Here is a 27,332-nt window from a genome sequence, read left to right on the forward strand (position 1 = left end):
ATTTCTGCAAAATGCAAAATGCATCAAAAAACGCGCTAGTGTGAATGGAGCCTAATAGTCTAATAGTATATTCATAATACGGTATCTATTTCTTTCCCTTTCAATCACCCCTACTAACAAACATATGATGAGACAAAGACACAAACAAAAACAACAAAAAGAACCCCTCCCCACTCCATAATGTCTCCCCTCTGACTCCCATCTTACAGGATATAAAAGTGATTTCTTAACAAAATAAAGCATGAAGACAGATGAATGGAGGAGTTTGCTTTGAACATTAAAAATGACTTAAATCGTGTTTATTGGTTTGTGGTGCTCAGAAGATGCAGTGAAGATCCTCTTTAAGTGATATCTTCTGCTACAAGCAGCCATCTAACATGCAGCAAGATGCATCCGAGCCTAATGAGATTATATATATATATATATATATATATATATAATATATAAAATCAGTGATGGCGAACCTTGGCACCCCAGATGTTTTAGAACTACATTTCCCATGATACTCATGCACTCTGCAGTGTAGTTAAGCATCATGGAAAATGTAGTTCCAAAACATCTGGGGTGCCAAGGTTCGCCATCACTGGTATATAGGCTTGGATCTCCTATGATCTGCCTCATCACAAAGGAACACTGCCTTCTAACAATACAACATACCATTTATACTATCTGTACTAGCTCTGTGGATTATACAGTGTGATAAAGTGTGTTTTGGATTCAGTCATTAGGAAAATGTGTCTTCCAAAATGTAATTTTTACACAGAAGCATAGGAGGTGGAACAAGGTTAAAGTCCATCCTTAAAAAATAAAGCAACGTATTTTGCAGGGAAAAATTATTATTATTATTTATTTTTTCATGGGAGCCTGCAAAGCATTGCAGTGAATTGTGGGTCCAATGCCCGACTCCTGCAGATTCTTCCTCCAGCTCTCTGTCCATACCGAGGTACGAGATTTCAGTGGAAGTGTCGATGGTCTAGGAATAAGGTTGTAGTTTACTAGTTCACAGGCCCAGCTCAGCCACACGGGTTTAAAAAGTGGCTGTGGGGTAGAAGAACCCCTGAGGGGTGGTGGGGCCTCATTTGCATCATGTTACACCCTAAAGATGGGTGCAACATTGTGCCAAAGATTGTTATCCTTTACATACTCGGGGAGATGATGTGTTTATAGCATATGCCAGTATTGCAAAGAATAGCACAATGTACTATGATTACATACTATGAATTCATTGTGTATTAATTGGATGTTTTTTTTTTTTTTTTTTTTTTTCCTGCACAGAAGTGTCCTTTTACACCTGAACAAAGGCATGAAATTAAAAAAATCATGAAGGAATGCAAAGAGGAAAGCTTTTGGTACAGAGGTAATTCACACACGTGATCTAGTATGTTTTAATGCATAGTTGACAAGTTCAGCAACAAACTTAATGGTCAGATCAGCCAGGGGTAATATTCCAGTTACTGACAGTTAAAGTGTAACTAAAGGCAAAACTCTTCCCTTTTTTTTTTTTTTCTCTTCTTTTTTTTTTTTTTTTTTCTTTTTTTTTGAGGTTTTTATGGCTCTCTGTGTCCCTGTTAGGGGGATTCACCCCCTCTCTTTTTCTTGTTAACCGTAATTACTAAAAGTGAAAGAGAATCCTAAATTTTAGGTTGTTATCAGAACAGAAATATATGGGAAATCTTCCATTGGTGGCAACTCGCTTTGGAGGGATTCCCTCTTACTTCCTATTTTGCTGATGGGAGTGAAGAAAAATCTCCTCAAGCTGGCCATATACTATACAATTCTTGTATTACATATTCTTTAGATTCTTTTAACTATGTAGTGCAAGAGCCTGTTTGACTGCATAAAAATTGAATGTGTTTTAGATTTGACCTCATATTATATGGTTTTGGTAAATCTAAAGGAAACTTGTACAAGAAAATTGTATAATGTATAGCCAGCTTAAGTGAGACACAGATGGCAAAATAAAGCTGAAGGGGGGGGGGGGGTATAGCCCTCCCTTACACCATCCAAAATGGGGGGGAATTTTTTTTATTTATTTTTTGCTATTTAGTTCTAATTTAATTACTTGTGGGGGATTATTTTATGGGGGTAAAACCTAACGATTGTCAGACCAACTGGTAGGGGTCAGGTGAGCTGTAGAGTGTACTCCATACTGGTGAGTGCATGATTGTGCAAATTACATTTCATTGTTTTATATTACATTCCTGTGGCTATTTAATTCTCATAGATCCCTCCTTTTTCTTAACAGCTCTGCCTCTGTCTCTTGGTAGCATGCTTGCCACTCAGGGCCTCGTTTACAAAGGTCAGTAAATCATGTGCAATAAAACGTCGTCATTGTATTTGGAGGGGTGTCAAGCACACATTGACTAACAGGCGGTATCTATCACTCATAAGTATATTTTTGGCCAAAATCAAAGAATTAATAAATCCGTACATTCTTCTCGATGTTTTATCTCTGTGTTATCAGCCATGCCAGACCACAGAACATATCCCCCTTATGTTATAGTGATGAGAAGGAGGGGGTGAAGTATTCTCTTGGGGGTTGATTTATAAAGAATTTGGATAGCCGTTCACCCAGCGAAAAGAGCATGAATGAGGCAAAGAATGAATGAAAATAGGACTACATGCTATGCTGTTTGTAGCACCTTCCTAGATAGGTGCTAGGATTAGTTAGATTTAGTGCTGGTTCACTGTGTTCAGTGAAGCTGCGTGTGTTTTAGTTAGGCCTGGTTCACACCAGTTCGGCTTTGAAATCGCTCTACTTCAGCACAATTTCAAAACCACAGATCAACGTGATTTCACTGCGGCTTGCAATTTCATTTAACAAGTTAATGCAATGAAATCGCAGGAATGTAGTGGAGGAACCTTTTTCAAAGTCTCTGCGACTTGAGTTGCACCTCTTTGGTTCCATTGCTAGCAATGGGCTGCGACTTGTCATGCAATTTTTGAACTGTCAAATCGCATGAGAAATCCTACTTGTGCGGAGGTAAATTTAGCTTGCCTCACCATATCCAGTGTGGCTGCAATTAATTTGTTAGGTCTGTTCAGTGTTCTCAGCTGCTGCCAGACTGATGGCTCCCTCTGCTTTCCAGAAATGAGTAGAACATTCTGGATTACACATATGGAGCTTTGCAGATGGCAGCATTAATATTATTCAGCCCCGGCCAGTCCCAGGTAGCAGGGCCCTGAAGGCTGCTGGGAGATATATCCTCTGAGCACACTGAATTGGGGGGTCTTTTCCTGTAGAGGTTCAGTCCAGCCTGGAGGGCTTGCTGCCCCAGCCAATGAGGGGAGTCCTGGGCAGCCGAGACATTCCTACAACATCGCTGGATCTAGATGGGCTCAGGTAAGTATGGGGGAGGGGGGTTGCTGCACACGGAAGTCTTTTTATCTTAAAGCAGTTGTATACCCACACATGTCACAAAAAATAAATAAATAAAAACCCCTGCAAAGGCATAATGAGCTAGTATGCACTAGAGCTCATTATGAAATGCTTATCTTAGAACGCGGTCCCCGTATCGCAGCCCGGTCCACGCAGAGGGAGCTGACATTTTGCCATCTGCGTTTTTTCCGGGTTTGCGGCTCCGGCGCTGTGAGTGGCTGGAGCCGCTATTACTTCAGTCCCGCGCATGTGCGCAGGAGTCTTCTTCCCGGCAAGGTCCGGCAGTATCTGCCGGGCATTCACAGCGCATGCGCCGCTGACATCAGAGGCTGTATGCAAAGTGATTATCTCCTAAACCGTACAGGTTTAGGAGATATTCATTTTACCTAGAGGTAAGCCTTATTATAGGCTTACCTGTAGGTAAAAAATTGAAAATAAGCGTATACAACCACTTTAATGCATAGAATACAATAAGATAAAGTGGTTGTAAAGGCAGAAGGGGTTTTCATACCTCTTTGAAAATTTTCCACATTTTGTCTTGTTGCAACCAAAAACATAAATGTATTTTATGTGATAGACAAACACAAAGTTGAAAGAAAATGATAAATGGTTTTCCAATTTTTTTTACAAATGTGAAAAGTGTGGCGTGCATTTGTATTCAGCCCCCTTTACTCTGATACCCCTAACTAAAATCTAGTAGAACCAATTGCCTTCTGGAGTCATCTAATTAGTAATAGAGTCCACCTGTGTGTAATTTAATCTCTGTATAAATACAGCTGTTCTGTGAAGCCCTCAGAGGTTTGTTGGTGAACAAACAGCATCATGAAGGCCAAGGAACACCCCAGATAGGTCAGGGATAAAGTTCTGGAGAAGTTTTTAAAGCGGGGTTAAATTAAACATATATCCCAAGCTTTGAGCATCTCACGGAGCACTGTTCAATCCTTCATCTGAAAATGGAAAGAGTATGGCGCAACTGCAATCCTACCTAGATATGGCTGTCTACCTAAACTGACAGGCTGGGCAAGGAGACCATGAAGCAGCCAAGAGGCCCATGGTAACTCTGGAGGAGCTGCAGTGATCCACAGCTCAAGTGGGAGAATCTGTCCACAGGACAACTATTGTGCACGCCACAAATCTGGCTTTTATGAAAGAGTGGCAAGAAAAATTGGCTTTGTTGAAAGATAGCCATAAGACGTTCAGTTTGTGAGAAGCCATGTGGGGGACACAGCAAACACGTGGAAGAAGGTGCTCTGATCAGATGAGACCAAAATTGAGCTTTTTGACCTAAAAGCAAAACGCTATGTGTGGCTGAAAACTAACACTGCACATCACCCTGAACACACCATCCCAACTATGAAAGATAGTTTCAACACCAGCATCATGTTGTGAGGATGCTTTTCTTCAGTAGGGATAGGGAAGCTGATCAGAGTTCATGGGAAGAAGGGATGGAGCCAAATACAGGGCAATCTTAGAAGAAAATCTGTTGGAGCGTGCAAAAGGCTGGAGAGTTCACCTTCCAGCAGGACAATGACCCTAAACATACAGCCAGAGCTACAATGGAGTGGTTTAGATCAAAGGATATTCATATGTTAGAATGGCCCAGTCAAAGTCCAGACCTAAATCCAATTGAGAATCTGTGGCAAGATTTGAAAATTGCTGTTCAGACATTCTCCATGCAATCTGACAGAGCTTGAGCTATTTTGCAAAGAAGAATGGGCAAAAATGTCACTCTCTAGATGTGCAAAGCTGGTAGAGACATCCCCAAAAAGACTTGCAGCTGTAATTGCAGCGAAAGGTGGTTCTACAAATTACAATACAAATGTACGCCACACTTTTCAGATATTTATTTGTAAAAAATGTTGAAAAGCATTTATCATTTCTCTTCCACTTCACAATTATGTGCCACTTTGTGTTGGTCTATCACATAAAATCCCAATAAAATACATTTAGGTTTTTGGCTGTAACATGACAAAATGTGGAAAATTTCAAGGAGTATGAATACTTTTTTTCAAGGCACTGTACAGTACACTAAAAAACACTAGCTAAGTACACAGTTAAACCTTTGTTTGCCCTAGACGTTTAACCATTTTCCTGCCAGTGTCATTAGTACAGTGACCGTGCATATTTTTAGCACTGATCTCTGTATTCGTGTCACTGGTTTCAACAAACTGTCAAAGTGTCAGTGTCCAATTGTCCACCGCAATATCACAGTCCTGCTATAAGTCACTTATCCCCGCCATTACTAGTATAAAAAAATTTAAATTCCAGTATATATCCCATAGTTTGTAGATGCTATAACATTTGTGCAAACCAATCAATATATGTTTATTGTAATTTTCTTTATCAAAAATATGTAGCAGAATACATATTGGCCTAAATTTGTGAAGAAAAATTTATTTTTTTTTTTTTTACAGTATCTCTCAAGTGAGTACAGCCTCACATTTTTGTAAATATTTTATTATATCTTTTCATGTGACAACAATGAAGAAATTACTTTGCTACAATGTAAAGTAGTGAGTGTACAGCTTGTATAACAGTGTAAATTTGCTGTCCCCCTCATAATAACTCAACACAGCCATTAATGTCTACACAGCTGGCAACAAAAGTGAGTACACCCCTAAGTGAAAATGTCCAAATTGGGCCCAATTAGCCATTTTCCCTACCCAGTGTCATGTGGCTCGTTAGTTTTATAAGGTCTCGGGTGTGAATGGGGAGCAGGTGTGTTAAATTTGGAGTTATTGCTCTCACTCTCTCATAAAGATGGCCTAGGCTAGTAGAAGATTGGCAAGACCTTGAAGCTGAGCTGCAACATGGTGGCCAAGACCATACAGCAGTTTAACAGGACAGGTTCCACTCAGAACAGACCTTACCATGTTTGACCAAAGAAGTTGAGTGCACATGCTCAGCATCATATCCAGAGGTTGTATTTGGGAAATGGACACATGAGTGCTGCCAGCATTGCTGCAGAGGTTGAAGCGGTGGGGGGTCAGCCTATCAGACCATACACTGCATCAAATTGGTCTGCATTGCTGTCCTCCCAGAAAGAAGCCTCTTCTAAAGATGATACACAAGAAAGCCTGCAAATGGTTTGCTGAAGACAAGCAGACTAATGCCGCGTACACACAAGCGGACTTTACGGCAGACTTTGCCCGGCGGACTTTTCGATGTACTTTACGGTGGACTTTCTGAATGAACGGACTTGCCTACACACAATCCACCAAAGTCCGTCGAATTCGTACCTGATGACGTACGACCGGACTAAAACAAGGAAGTTCATAGCCAGTAGCCAATAGCTGCCCTAGCATGGCTTTTTGTCCGTCCAACTAGCATACAGACGAGCGGACTTTTCGACCGGACTCGAGTCCGTCGGATAGATTTAAAACATGTTTCAAATCTAAGTCCGTCCAACTTTTGAGCAAACAAAGTCCGCTGGAGCCAACACATGATCAAATTGTCCGACGAAATCCTGTCCGCCGGGCAAAGTCTGCCATAAAGTCCGCTCGTGTGTACGTGGCATTAGGACATAGATTACCGGAAACCATGTCCTGTGGTCTGATGAGACCAAGATATTTGGTTCAGATGGTGTTAAGTGTGTGTAGCGGCAACCAGGTGAGTACAAAGACAGGTGTGTCTTGCCTACAGTCAAGCATGGGTAAAGGTGAAGAACTGGCCAAGCATGTCTCCAGACCTAATCCCTATTGAGCATCTGTGGGGCATCCTCAAACAGAAGGTGGAGGAGTGCAAGGTCTCTAACATCCACCAGCTCTGTGATGTTGTCATGGAGGAGGGGAAGAGGACTCCAGTGGCAACCTGTGAAGCTCTAGTGCAGTGTTTCTCAACTCCAGTCCTCAAGGCGCACCAACAGGTCATGTTTCCAGGATTTCCACTATTTTGCACAGGTGATTTGATCAGTTTCACTGCCTTAGTAATTACCACAGCCTTTTCTTCTGAAGGAAATCCTGAAAACATGACCTGTTGGTGCGCCTTGAGGACTGGAGTTGAGAAACACTGCTCTAGTGAACTCCATGCCCAAGAGGGTTAAGGCAGTGCTGGAAAATAATGGTGGTCACACAATATTGACACTTTGGGCCCATTTTGGACATTTTCACTTAGGGGTGTACTCACTTTTGTTGCCAGCCGTTTAGACATTAATGGCTATGTTGAGTTATTATGAGGGGACAGCAAATTTACACTGTTATACAAGCTGTACACTCACTACTTTACATTTGTAGCAAAGTGTCATTTCTTCAGTGTTGTCACATGAAAAGATATAATAAAATATTTACAAAAAAATGTAAGCACTTACAAAGTGATTTCTGGCTTTAATGTCTGGATTCCGTAATGAAAAGTAGCTCATTTTGTCTTGTGTGGTGTTTGTTTGTTTATTTTTTACAGGGTATCTGTCGGCAAACAAAAGGTTTGGATCCTTGCCAAAAGTTGCTTGTAAGTATACAATTACATGCAGATTTCAATTTCTACGTTTTCCAGTAGCTAGATCTGCTTTCAATATGCCCTTATTTCTTATGTCAAAATATCTATTTTGAATACTGCTCATAATCTGGAGTGGTGGATTTTTCTATATTATAGGATCATTAATGAGCAAGGAACGGTAATTATTGATCATTTAAAATTCGAACTTTAGACAATTGAGTACTGTCTGTGATACTTTTCTATTTATTGTTTTGCACTTTAGACAAAATGTTTCTTTTAGTTTTGGATAGAGTGTGAAAGGGTTAGAATCTCTGTTAAATTCCTATTGCTGTCTCTGAGATTTCTTTCAGCTTCCTACCCCAGGAAGGCACCACTGGAAGTGAAAAGAAACTTTCCCAAACAGCAGACCCCACCTTTGACAGATGTCATTGAAAAAGTGTCCCTTTCAAGAGATTCCCCCTCTCTTATTCTAGTGTAGTTAGAGTAAACCTCTGCACTAAAAAAAACCCCTTATCTATAATCCAAATTCAAGCAAAATTAGCTACTAAACTGGGTTATCAAAAAAAAAAAAAAGAAAAAAAGGGAAGTATTAAAAAGTACTTGTGAGTTTATAAGCAATGATGGCTCCGTTATGAATCCTATAAATGTGTCCTCATGTAGTCCTTGTATAATCCACAGTGAAAAAAAAAAAAAACATATAGTGGGGATGGTAAGTATTCAGACCCCCTTAAATTTCTCACTCTTTGTTATATTGCAGCCATTTGCTAAATTCATTTAAGTTCATTTTTTTTTCCTCATTAATGTACACACAGCACCCCACATTGACAGAAAAACACAGAATTGTTGACACTTTTGCAGATTTATTAAAAAAAATAAAAACTGAAATATCACATGGTCCTAAGTATTCAGATCCTTTGCTCAGTATTTAGTAGAAGCACCCTTTTGATCTAATGCAACCATGAGTGTTTTTGGGAAAGATGCAACAAGTTTTTCGCACCTGGATTTGGGGATCTTCTGCCATTCCTCCTTGCAGATCCTTTCCAGTTCTGTCAGGTTGGATGGTAAACGTTGGTGGACAGCCATTTTTAGGTCTCTCCAGAGATGCTCAATTGGGTTTAAGTCAGGGCTCTGGCTGGGCCATTCAAGAACAGTCATGGAGTTGTTGTTGGAAGGTAAACCTTCAGCCCAGTCTGAGGTCCTGAGCACTCTGGAGAAGGTTTTCGTCCAGGATATCCCTGTACTTGGCCGCATTCATCTTTCCCTCGATTGCAACCAGTCGTCCTGTCCCTGCAGCTGAAAAATACCCCCACAGCATGATGCTGCTACCACCATGCTTCACTGTTGGGACTGTATTGGACAGGTGAAGAATAGTGCCTGGTTTTCTCCACACATACCGCTTAGAATTAATGCCAAAAAGTTCTATCTTGGTCTCATCAGACCAGAGAATCTTATTTCTCACCATCTTGGAGTCCGTCAGGTTTTTTTTTTTTTTTTTTTTTTTTTTAGCAAACTCCATGCGGGCTTTCATGTGTCTTGCACTGAGGAAAGGCTTCCGATGGGCCACTCTGCCATAGAGCCCCGACTGATGGACGGCTGCAGTGATGGTTGACTTTCTCCCATCTCTCGACTGCATCTCTGGAGCTCAGCCACAGTGATCTTTGGGTTCTTCTTTACCTCTCTCTCACCAAGGTTCTTCTCCCCCGATAGCTCAGTTTGGCCGGACGGCCAGCTCTAGGAAGGGTTCTGGTCGTCCCAAACGTCTTCCATTTAAGTATTATGGAGGCCACTGTGCTCTTAGAAACCTTAAGTGCAGCAGAATTTATTTTGTAACCTTGGCCAGATCTGTGCCTTGCCACAATTCTGTCTCTGAGCTCTTCAGGCAGTTCCTTTGACCTCCATGATTCTCATTTGCTCTGACATGCACTGTGTGCTGTAAGGTCTTATATAGACAGGTGTGTGGCTTTCCTAATCAACTACAATCAGTAAAATCAAACACAGCTGGACTCAAATGAAGGTGTAGAACCATCTCAAGGATGATCAGAAGAAATGGACAGCACCTGAGTTAAATATATGAGTGTCACAGCAAAGGGTCTGAATACTTAGGACCATGTGATATTTCAGTTTTTATTTTTTAATACATATGCAAAAATGTCAACAATTCTGTGTTTTTCTGTCAAGATGGGGTGCTGTGTGTACATTAATGAGGAAAAAAATGAACTTAAATGATTTTAGCAAATGGCTGCAATATAACAAAGAGTGAAAAATTTAAGGGGGTCTGAATACTTTCTGCCATCACTATATATATATATATATATATATATATATATATACACATACATACATACATACATACATACATACATGGCTTTTTTTCTCAGAGAATAGGCGCAGGAACTCCCCCCTTATGAGTCACCCTTCGTCTCTGCCCCCTATCCACCTCCGACCACTGTCTCTTGGCTCCATCCCCTACCCACCTCCAAGTACCACCCCTTTTAGAGAGTACAGAACCAAGCATCATTTTGTGCTACTAAATTGTATGGAATTTGATAGACCCCACCCAAACAGCAACAGACCCCATCACAGCAACAATAGATCCCCCCACACACAAAGACAGACCTCCTCCCAGCAACAATTGACCCCCCCACAACAAAATACCACCCCAGCAACAATAGACCCCCACAAAAAAAATAGATCCCCAGTGACAATAGATCCCCCAGCAGTCAGCATCAATTGACCCTCCAGCACACCTTGCCATAGAATACATTCAGTGCTGGAGGTGCCAGAACTGCGTTCCCGCTGAAAAAAAGCCTGTGTGTGTGTGTATAAGGGATTGCTGCACAACCGTATTTATTTTGAAATCTTCAAAAGGACATCACCATGACATCCATAAAATCAGGCATACATAATAAACGTTTTCGGGCTATTGTAGATAATGATCTTCTGATGAAGGGCGTTATCTACAATAGCCCGAAAACGTTTATTATGGATGTCGTGGTGATGTCCTTTTGAAGATTTCAAAATAAATACGGTTTGTGCCGCAATCCCTTGTTTTTGGATTTTTTAGATAGATAGATAGTGATAATTCAGTGCTATGTATACATACAATAAAATTCAAATTCAGAAAAAATTCATAATGCCCCATAAATCAATATCAATCTTGATAGTAGTGCTCCAGTGTTATTATCATATTACCGTACTTCTCAATAATTCTTATTGCTTGTGGAAACCACCACCAGCTATTTAATCTGCTCACCTCAAGGATGAGTCAGACTCAAATGAATGTCTATTCACTCCCCAAACGCCTTTTCTTTTTCTCAGGACTCAACTGTTCAATTTCTCCCTTTCACGATCTCCACTCCACCCAATGTATCCCTCACAGATAGGGAGTTGATCTCCGAGATTATTCAGCTTTTCCTCCACTATAGTCCAATAAAGTTTACTGGGTTCTTAGTAGTGCCCATACCATCATTCACAAAACAATTGGTGTGAGCAATATAAATCTAAATTTTTTTTATTTACTTATTTATTTTTAAATATAAATTTAATAAAAGCAAACTCTTATGAAATTGTGCTGAGCACCAGTATGACAAGTGCTCAGCATGTTTCATTACAACCAGATTTCCTCAGGAGCAGTGTTTGGCAACACTACCTTGGCAACTTATACTTCCTTGGGGCCAGTTCACACCAGATGCAGTTCCGTGCACTTTTTTTTTTTTCTGCACAAAATGCATGCACAGTGCACATCCAATAGCTCTAGTTCACAGCATGCAGTCAGTTTCCAGTGCAGAAACTGACTGCATGGTGTGAACTAGAGCCATTGGAATACATGGAAAAAGCTGTGCATGCATTTTGTGCAGAAAAAAAGCGCACGGAACTGCATCTGATGGGAACTTGCCCTTAAAGTTTTTTTTTTTGTTGTACTAAACTAGCTTTTAATAGAAAATGCCAATTGCAATGATTTTGTTATGTACTTGGGGTTCCGCTTTAGATCTAATTCTCAGATAAGTGCACAATATTCCAAAATATTTTTAATGATCATCCAATATCAGTTTAGATGACCTAAGATGGTAGAGGCTGTTGTTTGTTGACCACATTTGTTGTCGATTTGGGAGCTGGACTTATACACTGTATGTCTCCTGTGTTATGACCAAATCTGTTAAAGATCTTACCTGCTGACATTCTAGTGCAGTGATGGCGAACCTTGGCACCCCAGATGTTTTGGAACTACATTTCCCATGATGCTCATGCACTCTGCAGTGTAGTTGAGCATCATGGGAAATGTAGTTCCAAAACATCTGGGGTGCCAAGGTTCGCCATCACTGTTCTAGTGTAATGTCTAGTTCACCTTCTGTGTGGGCACGTGCAGTCCCATGTTTTAAAGCACATTTTATAGAGCACTCAATGGTAATACAATGAATTGTCACCCTTATGTACAGTGGCGGGTGTCCTGGGTTTTGCTGTCGGAAAGATTTCATACATGGGAGCTTGCCAGAAAAAGTTTCAAAACACCGGTATGGATAAAATGTTTCAAGCTGGTTTTGTTCCTGGCATTGGTTGTGGATTCGGTCCAGGATTTTTTGGAAAACATCAAAAGTAGGTGGCATAATTTTATCTCCTATGGTCAAACAATTTAAGCTACAGTATCTCACAAAAGAGTACACTCCTCACATTTTTGTAAATATTTTATTATTTCTTTTCATGTGACAACACTGAAGAAATGCCCTTTTGCTACTAATGTAAAGTAGTGAGTGTACAACTTGTTTAACGGTGTAAATTTGCTGTCCCCTCAAAATAACTCACACAGCCATTAATCTCTAAACCACTGGCAACAAAAGTGAGTACACCCCTAAATGAAAATGTCCAAATTGGGCCCAAAGTGCCAATATTTTGTGTGGCCACCATTATTTTCCAGCACTGCCCTAACCCTCTTGGGCACTCTTCCACTCCTCCATGACAACATCACGGATCTGGTGGATGTTGGAGACCTTGAGCTCCTCCAGCTTCCGTTTTGAGGATGCCCCACAGATGTTCAATAGGGTTTAGGTCTGGAGACATGCTTGGCCAGTCCATCACCTTTACCCTCAGCTCCTTTAGCAAGGCAATGGTCATCTTGGAGTCATTATGTTGGACTACTGCCCTGCAGTAGGTAGGGGATCCTGCTCTGCTTCAGTATGTCACAGTACATGTTGGTATTCATGGTTCCCTCAATGAACTGTAGCTCCCCAGTGCTGGCAGTACTCATGCAGCCCCAGATCATGACACTCCCACCACCATGCTTGACTGTAGGCAAGACACACTTGTCTTTGTACTCCTCAGCTGGTTGCCGCCACACATGCTTGACACCATCTGAACCAAATAAGTTTATCTTGGTCTCAGTGGACAACAAGACATGGTTCCAGTAATCCATGTCCTTAGTCTGCTTGTCTTCAGCAAACTGTTTGCAAGCTTTCTTGTGCATCATCTTTAGAAGAGGCTTCCTTCTGGGATGACAGCCATGCAGACTAATTTGATGCAGTGTGTGGCGTATGGTCTGAGCACTGACAGGCTGACACCCCACCCCTTCAACCTCTGCAGCAATCGTACATCTATTTCCCAAAAACAACCTCTGGATATCTCACTGAACACGAGCAGCCTCATAGACTTGTATGGGGCCAAGAGCCTGATCTATCTCCCAGCCCCATAGAAATCTATAGGGTTCTACTGCACATGCACACTGGAAAAGGGAAAAGGGAAAACAAAAAAGATCAAAACTTTATTCCTGTATACTGTGACCTTTCTTTTCACCAGGCACTGTCACCACCACTGTGATGAATGCAAGAAGAAATGCACTGAGGGATGTAAGAAGAATTGCTCAAAGGACAAAGAACAGCCTACACAGCCCACCTCTTCTACCTCCTGAACTCATGTAAGCTTACTGCTAATGACGTGACAGCTAAAAGCTCTCCTGTCCTCTACATACATGCACATGACCCACTAGGGGAGATGATGAAATGTTTTTTTTTTTTTTTTTTTTTTTCGTCTCTGTACTGTTGGAGATTTCCCTTCAATTCATGTCCATGAGATCTCTTAAAAGCAAAAGGATATACCCTATTGGACAGCTGTAACTGGAACAGGTGTCCCCATTGAAAGATTTTCCCTCACCTCCTGTTCCAGTGACAATTTCTTTACTGGAGACAATGGTCAACACGAGAAACATACAAAGGATAAATCTCGCTAGCAGGGACAAATAAAAACCTGATGGATTCTAACCCTTCTACACTCCATCCAAATAAGTTTTGGCTTTACATACGCATTAAAGTATTAAACAGGAGGGTCAGCACTGGAGCCAGGCAACTAGAATTTTTAAAACGAGAGGCTAGCAATGGCAGCTTCAAGTTTCTCTGATGACAAATTACTTTTAGGAAGCCAGTTTCAAGATCAAGCAAGATTTTAAAATTCGTTTTGGCGACAGTGCTTAGATCAGTGTAGGATGTAGGATGGCTGCGACAGATGGTAGTGATAGAAATAGAAGCCCATAATTCTATCCCTGCAGTACAGTACGATGAATGGATATTGATCAGTAGTGGAATTTCATTATTCACTGCTCAAATCTTGCCTAGTATGGGCTCATATCCGCCATGTGTGTAAATATCTTCTATAATGGCAAATGGAACCCTACATAAGCAAAATATAAAGAAAATATTTCCACCGCTCAGGCTGACACTGACTATGAGTAAGCACTCAGTCCTGAGTGCGAAACGCGTCAGCTTATCTGTACTTTCTGCATGACAGTATTGTTATTTTGATGATCCCATTTTTTCAATAAAGTGAAAATTTTTTGACTACATCCGGTGTGCGGCGTCCGAATCTTCTCCTCCATTCAAGCAAAATATAAACACGGGTTTCCAAATACCTACAGAAAAAGCATTATGCTATGCTGACCCCTGCTGGACACAGTGTGTACTGCGCCTTTTCTCCTACTTCAGTAATTCAGATAGGCAGCATGGCTTTTACATGTGTTTTAGGTAAAATAAACGGATAAGAAAAGTTAGATTTTACAGTCCAAGCACAGACATGCACACCCTAACAAACAAATTGTAAAAGAAATTGTGGCTGCCATTTGCTGACCTATAATTATAAAAATTCCAACTGCCTGGTTGTCATGTGACCCTCTTCCTTTGATTGGGTTGCTTCATGAGACTTTCGTCTGACTTTTATGATCGGTGTAATTGTCTCAGGGCAATGTCTCAAAGTATGATAGCCAGTGGACAACGCCAGACAACTAAGCATTTTCAAAAGTAGCACATCAATGGTAGCTCTTTCATGATATGTTTACTTTTTAAATAAAATAATAATAATTAAAAAAAAAAAATAGCTTTCCTTGATTTTCAGGTTTGTCACTCTACATTCAGTGAACAGTCTATATAAATCATGCTGGTCTCTGAGACTGTTTTGTCATTATTCCAAAAATGTATTCTGTATTGGGTAGTCTGTGTAGCCAAAAAACAACCCCAGGAGCCCAGTTTGGAACTAACTATATGTTATAGGCAATAAAATATGTTCTTAGATCAGAAAGGCCGTTCTTTTGCACAGTTTCTCGCAAATTAAATATTTTTTTTTCTTCTGTTTTCCTAGATTTGATCACCACATGGATACAGCGACACACAAGCATTTAGTGTACCCTCTTTATATTTTGGTATTTGTAATAAAATACATTAAAAAAATTAATGACTTTTTATGTTCTTCTCTCTTTAAAGGAACAGCATCTAAATGGTGAAGTGTGCACTAACCAGCTACTATCCTTACCAATATCTTCCACATCCACTGACATTCGCCATGCACTTACACCACCTAGTGGTTAAAATTCAATATGCAACAGAAAAATATCACCAGTGTGCTTCATATATCAGCATTGCCCAAGTAATAATTCGGCTCAGCGCACGGTCACAGTAACTGTTCCCTCTGGTTTTTAGTAGTAGTCTGGTGCTTATGCCTATAAACAACTATTAAATGTTTGATCCCCAGCTCCAAAATCTGCCTGAACTGTAGCTTTGTTTCACCCAGTCATCTTAGTGGTTTGTCTGGTATTTTGTCTTCATACTGGCTATTGCCAATGCAGTAATCCCATAGTCCACAGGAGGTAAAAGCACATCTATCTTTGTTGGTGATCTGTTATTAAAACTAAATGACACAGACAAGTCTATGCATATCAATGGTGAGAAATGATGGCCACGCTAAATCCACTTTGGATTTCTGGGGCTGATTTGCTTTGTACTGAAAAATGAGAAACTCACTGGAAGCAAATTCATTCAGCAGATATTTTTCATTCTTGGCAGTTTTCACCCCAGTGCTGTTCCTGTGCATGTGATTTTCAGAAAGTGTATAATAGGACACTCCATATACGTAGTGTTTATTTTTTACCAGCAGTACTTGTAAAACAAACCTTGACTTTTGTGTCTATCAGCTACTATGATAGGGTACTTAAATCTAAACTACTTGGGCTGTATGGGTCCAGCATAAAACTTTCTAGGCCTGGCAGCTGGACATAGAGTCGTCAGAGGCTGGCAGTTAACTTCACATGAGTACATTGGGTAGAGAAAGCATGTTTAAGGGCCGGTGTCAACTGGCTTTTGTTTGCTTCAAGCAGCTTTTGCATTCTCATACAAATATACATTCACCGGCCACTTTATTAGGTACACCTTGCTAGTACTGTGTTGCACCCCTTTTGCCTTAATTCTTCGTGGCATAGATTCAACAAGATTTTGGTCCATAGTGACATGATGGCCTCATGCAGTTGCTGCAGCTTTGCGGCTGCACATTCATGATGCAAATCTCCCTTTCCACCACATCCCAAAGGTGCTCTATTGGATTGAGATCTGGTGACTGTGGAGGCCATTGGAGTACAGTGACCTCATGTTGTCATGTTGAAGAAACCAGTGGTGAGAAGATTTGGGCTTTGTGACATGGTGTATTATCCTGCTGGAAGGAGCCATCGGAAGATGGGTACATTGTAGTCATAATGGGATGGACATGATCAGCAACAATACTCAGGTGGCGTTTAAACAATGCTCTTTTGGTACTAAGGGGCCCAAAGTGTGGCAAGAAAAGATCTCCTGAACCATTGATAGAAGGCAGGATGGATTCATGTTGTTTACCCCAAATTCTAACCCTACCATCTGAATGTCACAGCTGAAATCGAGACTCATCAGACCAGGCAAAGTTTTTCCAATCTTCTTTGTCCAATTTTGGTGGTGCCTGTGTGAATTGTAGCCTCAGTTTCCTGTTCTTAGCTGCCAGGAGTGGCACCCGGTGTGGTCTTCTGCTGCTGTAGCCCATCTGCTTCAAGGTTCGATGTGTTGTGCATTCAGAGATGGCATTCTGCATACCTTGGTGGTAACAGTTGGTTATTTCAGTTACTGTTGCCTTTCTTTTATCCCAAACCAGTCTGCCCATTCTCCTCTGACATTAACAAGGCATTTTTTGAAATGCTCAGACCAGCCCATCCGATACCAACAACCATGTCCAAGTCCCCCCCCCCATTCTGATGCTCTGTTTGAGTCGCTGCCGTGTGATTGACCACTTTAGCAATTTGTGTTACCAAGCAATTGAACAGGTGTACCTAATAAAGTGGCCGGTGAGTGTAAATGAATGCAAATCTCTCGAACCTGGGCAAATGCACCTTCTCAATGAATTCTAAATGATCTCCGAAGCATCTTAAACTGATTTTTAATACATTTCATTGACAAAGACCTTTTAAACTGGCTGGTAGAGAACAATGACACATGCCCCTCCCTTATGTTCCCCTGAGGTTCATTCTGCATACCATAGATGTAAACTCCACTCTAGTCCCATAGGCCAATAAATTGTTAATGTCACAACTGTTTCATTGTATGCCTTTGTTACATGCAAGCCTGCTTGTGACAAATTCTTGTAACAAGTTTTTAACGTAGCTTACCTCATCTTCAGCTGTATTTAGCTTTTTTTTTTTTTTTTTTCCCCCCACCAGGTAATGCAGCCAGTAATCCACTTCCTGTTCTTAGGCTGTCTCCACTCTGGATGGAGGAGCTACATAGACACCCTTGGACAGCATCATTATTACTATAGGGAGAGGGTAGCTTTTGATTTACTAGCAGATTTTTATGGGCTTGATTAACAAAGCTGAACTCTAGATAACTTGTTGAGTTACAGCATTTTTTCCCCTCTTTTGGGATAAAAGGTTTTTACATTAAATAAAAACTGACCATTGTAAACCCTGTCAGTGTAAATGGTTTGTCTCAACCCTCGAGATACCACTTTTGCTGGACAGCTTGGTCTTAAGGTTAATAAAATAAATATAAACTTCAGCTGGGCCATACATTATACAATTTTCTTTCAATTTACCTTCAACTATGTAGTGCAAGGGCCTGCCTGATAAGTGTTTTAGGTTTGATATTTATTATAGGGTTTTGGTAAATCTAAAAAGGGGGAAAAAAAAAAAGTATAATGTATAGCCAGCCATACTGTCGAGATCAACAGGTGAAAAAAACAAAACCAAAGCTTCCCCCACATTTGAGGCATGCTAAATTAAATATATATTAAAGTTTTAATGGTGATTTTTAAGACGTTTGTGTAATTTGGGATTTGCTGGAGACCGTGGTGCCATCCTTTGGAAATCACTGCAGTACCCCCCTTCACTAGGCCCCCATAAGACAGATAGTGGTTTCTAAATAGAAGATCCAGTATTTTTATATGTTTGCTAGACATTGTATGCGTGTTGCAGAATTCAATTTAAAACTACCATTTTTCTTTAACCACTTGACCTCTGGAAGATCCATCAACTATGTTTTACTCCTTTTTTTTTTTTTTTTTTAAATAGTAATGACAACAGAAACTACCCAAATGACACTGATCAAAAGTTTACATACCCTGGTGATTTTGGCCTGATAACATGCACACAAGTTGACAGCACGGGTTTTGAATGACTATTAAAGGTAACCATTCTCCCCAGTGATCTGTTTGCTCGTAATTTGTGTGTGTATAAAAGGTCAATGAGTTTCTGGACTCCTGACAGATGCTTGCATCTTTCATCCAGTGCTGCACTGACATTTCTGGATTCTGAGTCATGGGGAAAGCAAAAGAATTGTCGAAAGGGTAGTTGCACTGTATAAGACAGGAAAGGGATATAAAAAGATATCCAAGGAATGAGAATACCAATCAGCAGTGTTCAAACTCTAATCAAGATGTGGAAAATGAGGGGTTCTGTTGAAACTAAACCACGGTCAGGTAGACCAACTAAAATATCAGTCACAACTGCCAGGAAAATTGTTCGGGATGCAAAGAGAAACCGACAAATAACTTCAGGTGAAATACAGAACTCTCTGAAAACATGTGGTGTGGCTGTTGCAAGATGCACAATAAGGAGGCACTTAAAGAAAGATGGGCTGCCTGGTCGAGTTGCGAGAAGAAAGCCATTACTACGCAAATGCCACAAAGTATCCCACTTCCAATACGCCAAACAGCACAGAGACAAGCCTCAAATCTTCTGCCAAAAGTCATTTGGAGTGATGAGACCAAAATTGAGCTTTTTGGCCACAACCATAAACGCTACATTTGGAGAGGAGTCAACAAGGCCTATAATGAAAGGTACACCATTCCTACTGTGAAACAGAGGTGGATTGCTGATGTTTTGGGGATGTGTGAGCTACAAAGGCACAGGAAATTTGGTCAAAATGAATGGCAAGATGAATGCAGTATGTTACCAAACAATACTGGAGGAACTCCGTGTTCTATGAGATGTTCATTCACCGGTGGTTTTTGCTGTTCTGTTGCCGCAGTGCCATTACCTCAGCTCCCGGGGGGATGTTCCCACAGTGCCTCCAATCGTTAATAATATCTACCTGGGGGCGTGGCCTGGATCGGCATGGTGTAGGAAGCACTGAACGGGAGCCCTGCTTGCCCGATATCCGAATCCTTATATCTTGGGGCTGATCATTGCACACTACTCACCCTCTGTCGGATACCTTGACTCCCCTGCCCACGGAGATCATGTCGCCGCCGAAAAAAAACACTGATTCGGCTGTAAAGCTGGCCAAATACAAACATGTGGACAAGGAGGCTGGGGAGGAAAATGGCGCTGGCTCCTCTTCCCCTCCAGACGCAGCTGCAGAAGACCCAGCGCGAGTCCTAGAGGCTATCTCCGATTGTAAAAATACCCTGACCAGTAAGATAGAGGTGAAAATAGATGTCTCCTTGATCCGCCAAGATCTGCAGAAACTCAGGGACTGGGTCACGGAGACGGAGGCCCGCCTCAGCCATGTGGAGGATGAGTTACCGCCATTGCAGGTTCACACTGAACGCTTACAACACCAACTGAATATGGTGTTAGCTAAACAGGACGATATGGAAAATCGTCTCAGGCGATGCAACCTGCGATTTGTGGGTCTCCAGGCGCTGGGTACAGAGATTTATTGCTTGCCACCATGATTGAATTGAAATGTATTACATGGAATGTACGTGGCCTTAGAGCAAAGTCTAAATGGAATGCAGTCTTATCATACCTTAAAGCACAACGGGCGGACCTCATATTGCTAGTGGAGACTCATCTTACGGGCCAACTCCAAATGGCACTTGTGTTGTTAACACTTAGATCTGACCCTCAGGGTAGATTCCTATTTTTACACACTAAACTAAATGGCCTAGAACTATTGATCCTGGCAATTTATATACCTCCCCCCTTCCAATTTAATGTTATCACCGAAGGTAAAGCTTTTATGTCCCAATTCCCTACTGTCCCTGCGATTTGGCTAGGCGATTTCAACAATGTTGTGAATGGCAAGCTGGACAGACTCTCCATAACACCTCACGACCATCCCCCTCGCTTATACACTAGATTTGGTAGACTCCTCTCTGACCTCACCCTGGTAGACTGATATCCCCAAGACAGGGCATTTTCATGCTTCTCAACCACACAATTCCATGTCACGCATAGACCTTATCCTAATCTCTCGTACCCTTCTTCCCCTACTAGGAAAGGTGGGATTTAACTCACGTGTTCTTTCTGAACATGCCCCATACTGGATTACTCTCCGACTAAACTCCCTCCCCACAACTTACACCTGGAGACTCAATCCATTTTGGTTGACGGTTGTCCCCGCATTGGGGGAGGCTGCTACTGAATGGGATTTTTTTTTCCAGACTAATAGTTACTGCACCACTTGATGTGATGTGGGACTGATTTAAATCCCATGCCCGTATGGTCCTGTCTCATCGTATAGCTAGATATCGGAAGACCTCTTCTCCAGTACTTAGACAGGCGGAGCAGGCTCTTGCGGATGCAGAGAAACACTTTACTGATAGTCCCTCAACATCTACTGCAGATCAACTAAAGCTACAAACAAGGGTAGTAAATCTTCTCTTTGAGAAGGCAGAGCAGAAAATATACTATACCAAACAGAGGCATTATGAATGTGGAGAATGGGCGGGCCGTCTTCTAGCCCACCATCTAACCCACCTAGATCACAAACCCCCCCCCACGGTGGTCTCCCGCCGCACTGCTGATGGCGAGTTGCTGACTGACCCTGATGATGTGGTCGACGAATTTCGCTCTTTCTTCACATTCTTATACTCCTCAGCTACTAATAATTCCACGGAAGAGATAATGTCCTTTCTGGCAGATATAGAAGTGCCCACGCTCACACATTCCCAAAATGAGTTATTGGAGGCTCCTATCACTGTAAACGAAATTACAAAGGCGATATCCTTGCTTAATCCATCCAAAGCACCGGGCTCTGATGGCCTACCTCTTGAATTCTACACAACTTACAAGGAGACCCTCATCCCCAGGCTACATGAGCTGTTCTTTATATTTGAACATGGTTCTCTACCCTCCTCTATGGGAGAGGCCTATATTGTGTTAATACCCAAACCTGGTAAAAACCTAGAATTTCCAGAATTGTATCGCCCAATTTCCCTTCTCCAATTAGATATTAAAATTCTGGCGATACGCCTAAATACTGTGATCCTTACATTGATCCACCCAGATCAGACTGGGTTCATGCCAGCTAAAAACATGGCATATAATCTGCATAGGCTTCACATGAATATGCAGGCTGAGCACGACAAGATGGGTGGTAGTCTCTCTCAACGCCGCAAAGGCGTTCGATTCAGTTGAGTGGGATTACCTCTGGGAATGCCTTGCAAGATTCGGACCCGGACCAAATTTCATCAAATGGATCCGACTCCTCTATCAGCGCCCGGTCAATGGTAAAGTCTCTGACCCCTTCCCTCTCTCTAGGGGTACACGCCAGGGCTGTCCCTTGTCCCCTTTGTTATATGCCCTTGCAGTAGAACCTCTTGCCTCCATACTTAGGACGCATCCAGGAGTCTGCGGGCTGCGACGAGGAGATCTGATAGAAAAGATTAGCTTATATGCGGACGATATGCTATTGTACTTAGACGCAGGCCTGTCCTTACAATTTGCCCTTGAAGTTATTCAACACTTTGGTAGATACTCTGGCCTGAAGATAAACTGGGATAAATCCCAGATCTTCCCTATTGATGTAAGTGTCCCCACAGAACTTCAGTGTCCCCTCCCCACTCCTTAGAGTTAGTTCTATGACATACCTCGGGATCGTGATCACCCGCTCGCCAGAAGACTTCACCAGGCTAAATATAGAACCCCTAATAGCGAATTTAAAATCCAAAACACAAACGTGGGCCAAATTGCCCCTTGGGGTAATGGGTCGGGTAAACCTGATTAAGATGGTTCTCCTCCCCAAGTTTTTGTATGTCTTCTGGCATGCTCTGGCTTATTTACCCCTTAAGGTCTTCAAATCTATTGAAGCTCTCTCCTCAACTCTTTTGTCTGGGGGACAAGTCGACACAAGCTGTCCTGGCAAACACTGAAAAACCCCACTGACTGGGGGGGAGTGGCATTGCCCGACTTTAATCTTTATTACCTGGTGGCGCAGCTGTCCCATTTTTTTCATATCAATAAACATGAGAAGGATCGCTACCTGTCCCTGATATGCTCTCCCCATAGCCGCGAGATTACTCATCCGTTTCAGATTTTGTTTAGGGACACTACAGGTACATATGGGTAGGTAACTGTAAGGGTCTATTGTATCACCACTGTAAAATATGGAAGATAACAGGGCGCAGACTGCAGATACCACCCACACACCCCTATGGGATAACCCTTGCTAACTGTACCGGACCATGCCCTTTGGCTTAAACAAGGGATAAAGTACCTGTCAGATATCTACTGTGACAGCGCTTTAAAATCGTTTTAACAACTTGGGGTGGAGTTTGGCCTCCCCAACTCTATGCATTTCCGTTACCTCCAGCTCCGTCATGCTCTTCAGGCCCAGCTTGGTAACACTCCCCCCAATATAGAACGTCTAGACATCTCATATATTATAATGGGACTAGATTCTCGTAAACGTATTTCTGGATTCTACAATTTACTACTTCTCCCTACAGCGACTACCCTTGCATATAAACGGAAAGACTGCTGGTCTGGAGATGTGGTGGGGGGAGCTGGAGGATGATGAATGGGAGGATGCAATAGATACCTGCAAAAGGGTCTCCACAAAACTGTCGGACCATCTCACACAACTCTATATTATGCATAGATCTTATCTAACCCCTCTCCGATTGGCTAAATACAAACCTGACCAAAACCCACTATGCCCCCGGTGCGATAGTCCGTCCAGTACCCTTTTCCAGCTTCTCTGGTCTTGCCCAGCAGTACAAGACCATTGGTCCCATATAGTGAAATTTATCCATGATGAGATGGGATCCCCTCTGAAATTGTGTCCTAAACAGTGTCTGCTGGGGGTATTCCCTGATCCAGACTCAGATAAATCCCATAAAATATTTCTTCAGGAGACAATGTTCATCGCTAGACTACTCATAGCAAGAAAGTGGCTCCAGGCCACACCACCGACATTCCAGGAGTGGATCTTGGCTGTAAACAATGTCTTACCATACAAGAAAGAGATTTATACTCATAGGGGATGCCCTGCCAAATATGGCAACATTTTTGACATGTGGCTGGGAAATGCAGCCACATGAGACGTGTTACCTGACTGATCTTTATATATTATACTTTCTCCTTTACATAGACCTAATGTCTGGGCCTTTGATATTGCATGGGTTGCAACTGATCAAATTTAGACTTTATAACAATATACATGTACGGATTGTAATACTTGTTAACTGCATGGACTTTCTTCTAGATATTGGACTTGACACAATTGCACTGTCAATGTATAAAATCTGTATGTCTTTATTCTTTAAATAAAAACACCACATTATTTGTGAAAAAAAAAAAAAAAAAAAAATATCTACCTAGATTCTACCCATAGGTAAGAGTGTTGGGACTATAGGATTTTTGTTCCCTCTCTTCCCGTTATAGTAACTACTATTTATGGTTAACCACTTCAAAACAGGGCATTTTTGCCCCCTTCCTGCCCAGGCCAATTTTCAGCGCTGTAACATTTTGAATGACAATTGCATGGTCATGCAACACTGTACCCATATGAAATTTGTATCCCCACAAATAGAGCTTTCTTTTGGTGCTATGTGATCACCTCTACCATTTATTTTTTGCGCTTTAAACAAAAGAAGAGCAACAAATTAAAATAAATAAATAAATAAATAAATAAATAAATAGTACTTTTTGCTATAATAAATATCCCAATTTAAAAAAAACAAAAACATTAATTTTCCCCAGTTTAGGCCGATATGTATTCTACATATTTTTGGTTAAAAAAAAAAAAACAAACAAAAAAACCCAAAATCGCAATAAGCGTGTATTGGTTTGCGCCAAAGTTATAGCGCCTACAAAATAGGGGATAGATTTATGGAATTTTACATTTTTTTACTAATAATGACGGCGATCTGCGATTTTTATCATGACTGTCACATTGCGGCAGACATATTGGACACGACACTATTTTGAGACCATTCACATAGCGATCAGTGCTATAAAAATAATGTCACTGGCAGGGAAGGAGTTAACACTAGGGGGCGAACAATGGGTTAAATGTGTTACCTAGGGAGTGATTCTAACTGTGGGGGGAGGGGAATGACTAGGGGAGAAGACCAATCGGTGTTCACACTTGGCATGAACACATGATCTATCTCCCCTACCCTGACAGGACGTGGATCTGTGTGTTTACACACACAGATCCACGGTCCTGCTCTGTAATGAGCAATCGCAAGTGCACGGCGGGCATGCGCATCGGCTCCTCTGAAGCGGAGGGCGCACGCGACCCCAATACTGCTGGGAAGTCAAGGACACCATACGACGCCCGCCCAGGATGGGAGATCTGCGGACGTCATATGTCTATGGGCAGGTAGAAAACTAGTTAATTTATACTTTATTACAGGCATATCCAGTGTACAGCTGCTCCTGATGAGTGGAAATTATCCACGAAACACGTCAAGCTTTTACCGATGCTATGTCACAGCAATCAGGTGTTTACCATGTGTTTTTTTTTTTCCACTTGTTTGAATCGTGAATCAGTTATATATTACCAATCATGTTTGTGCATATTTGGGTATATTGCTATTCTATTATGAATTACGTAGAATAATGTTATAATATGCAATTATTTTTCATATGTGATTTACCAATCATGTTTATTATAATTCTTTATGTTATCTACTGAGTTGGTACTTTATTACCTTGCATTATACTCATCTGTATTAATAAATATTTTATTTACTAATACTGATTGATTCTACCTCATTGGTGTGTTTCATATAAAATCCCACTATCCCCCTTTCCCCATTCCCCCCTTGTTTTACAAATATCAGGGATGGAGACAGATGTACTATAATAGTCGTTGCCTCATATAAAGTGCCAACATTCTCTTTTCTTTATAAATACTGGAGGAACATTAGCATTCATCAGCCAGGAAGCTGTGCATGGGACGTACTTGGACATTCCAACATGACAATGATCCAAAACACAAGGCCAAGTCGACCTGTCATTGGCTACAGCAGAATAAAGTGAAGGTTCTGGAGTGGCCATCTCTGTCTCCTGACCTCAATATCATTGAGCCCCCCTGGGGAGATCTCAAACGTGCAGTTCATGCAAGACAGCCCAAGAATTTACAGGAACTGGAGGCTTTTTGCCAAGAGGAATGGGCAGCTTTACCATCTGAGAAGATAAAGAGCCTCATCCACAAATACCACAAAAGACTTCAAGCTGTCATTGATGTTGAAGGGGGCAATACACGGTATTAAGAACTGGGGTATGTAAACTTTTGATCAGGGTCATTTGGGTAGTGATTATGACAAAAAAAAAAAAAAAAAGGAAGAGGGAGTACACACAGTTGATTGATAATAAATGGCTTCAGCTAAACAGTAATCACGAGTGAAAGACGTTTTTGTGTTATCATTCATATTCTTTGAAAAATGGCCAAGAAATCATAAATTCTGCCAGGGTATGTAAACTGATTTATACTAATTATATGATCTTGCGCAGAGCTGCGGCCCTGTAGCAGTAAAACTGAGCAAGTGGTTAAAGGATATCTAAAACCAAGAATACAAATGTAAAGTTTTGCAGCATACCAATCCTTACGTACAGAAAATATGGATTTTGCCAGCGATGCAGAAATTGATATACTAAAAACAAATACAGGCTGTTCATTTTGCAAAGGAACCTGTCTCAGAATTTAGTGAATGTGGTGAGATTCCACTTTCTAAAGAATGCCTAATCAGAAGCAAGAAACAGCATTTTTGTTTGCACATCATTGGATGACTGGAGTCGGCAGAGCTCCTCCTCATTCAATAAGTTCTGGAGTAAATTCTCTTGCAAAGTGAATAGTCTATTTTCCTTGAGTAAATCAACTTCAGTGTCCGTGTTTCTTCCTGTGAATTAAACTGAAATCCCAAGTGTTCTCCTTCTTTCAAGCTATCTTTTAACTACAAATTCCCACACTCCCATGTAAGCCCGGGTTCACACTGCCCATGAAGTCAGACCCCAGCGTGACTTTGGCACGACTTGCATGCGACTTCTTTAACCAAAGTCAATGCAAGTCATACCAAAGGTATTGCAGGAACCTTTTCCTAAGTCTGAGCGGCTCAAGTCACACCCATTAGAATGGTTCCATTGCATAGAATGAGGTCCGACTTCTGATGGGACAAGTGCTCCAAAGTCGGAGCGATTGTCGCATCAGTGTTAACCGGGCCTGATTGAGATGGAAAGAGGTAGAAGTGTTTATAGTCCAAATCAACAGAAAATCCTAGTAGGACAACCATGGCTCTTGCCATAGAAGCAGTGAAGTGAGTGTAGCCACTCTGGAACATAAAGTGTGATTTGCAGGATTACCAGCATGGGGGGGAAAAAAGGCCCAGAACAAAACCAATACAGCATCACATCTACGGACTTCTAAGCTGCAATATATAACATTTATGGTTTTGAATCTAGATATGCTTTAAGTTTTTAACTATACTGTACATAGATTTAAAACATCCCAACACATTTTCACTTTTTTTTTTTGCAACTCAAGAAAAAAAAAAAAAAAACTGAAAAAAAAAAAAAAGAACAGTA

At 41.3% G+C, this 27,332-nt stretch overlaps 1 protein-coding gene across 1 annotated transcript in view; it reads left to right on the top strand.

The window, feature by feature from the left end:
* Positions 1–15,517, top strand: part of OCIAD2 (OCIA domain containing 2) — a 29,622-nt gene extending 14,105 nt beyond the window's left edge. The window contains exons 2-7 of the mRNA XM_073608462.1: positions 1,276–1,357; positions 2,246–2,299; positions 7,775–7,822; positions 12,247–12,403; positions 13,598–13,715; positions 15,425–15,517. Coding sequence (XP_073464563.1) covers positions 1,276–1,357; positions 2,246–2,299; positions 7,775–7,822; positions 12,247–12,403; positions 13,598–13,709 — 453 coding nt within the window. The 3' untranslated portion in view covers positions 13,710–13,715; positions 15,425–15,517. The remainder of the gene's footprint in view (positions 1–1,275; positions 1,358–2,245; positions 2,300–7,774; positions 7,823–12,246; positions 12,404–13,597; positions 13,716–15,424) is intronic.
* Positions 15,518–27,332: the final 11,815 nt, after the last annotated feature.

Source organism: Aquarana catesbeiana, linkage group LG01, assembly GCF_042186555.1.
Source record: "Aquarana catesbeiana isolate 2022-GZ linkage group LG01, ASM4218655v1, whole genome shotgun sequence".
NCBI lineage: Eukaryota > Metazoa > Chordata > Amphibia > Anura > Ranidae > Aquarana > Aquarana catesbeiana.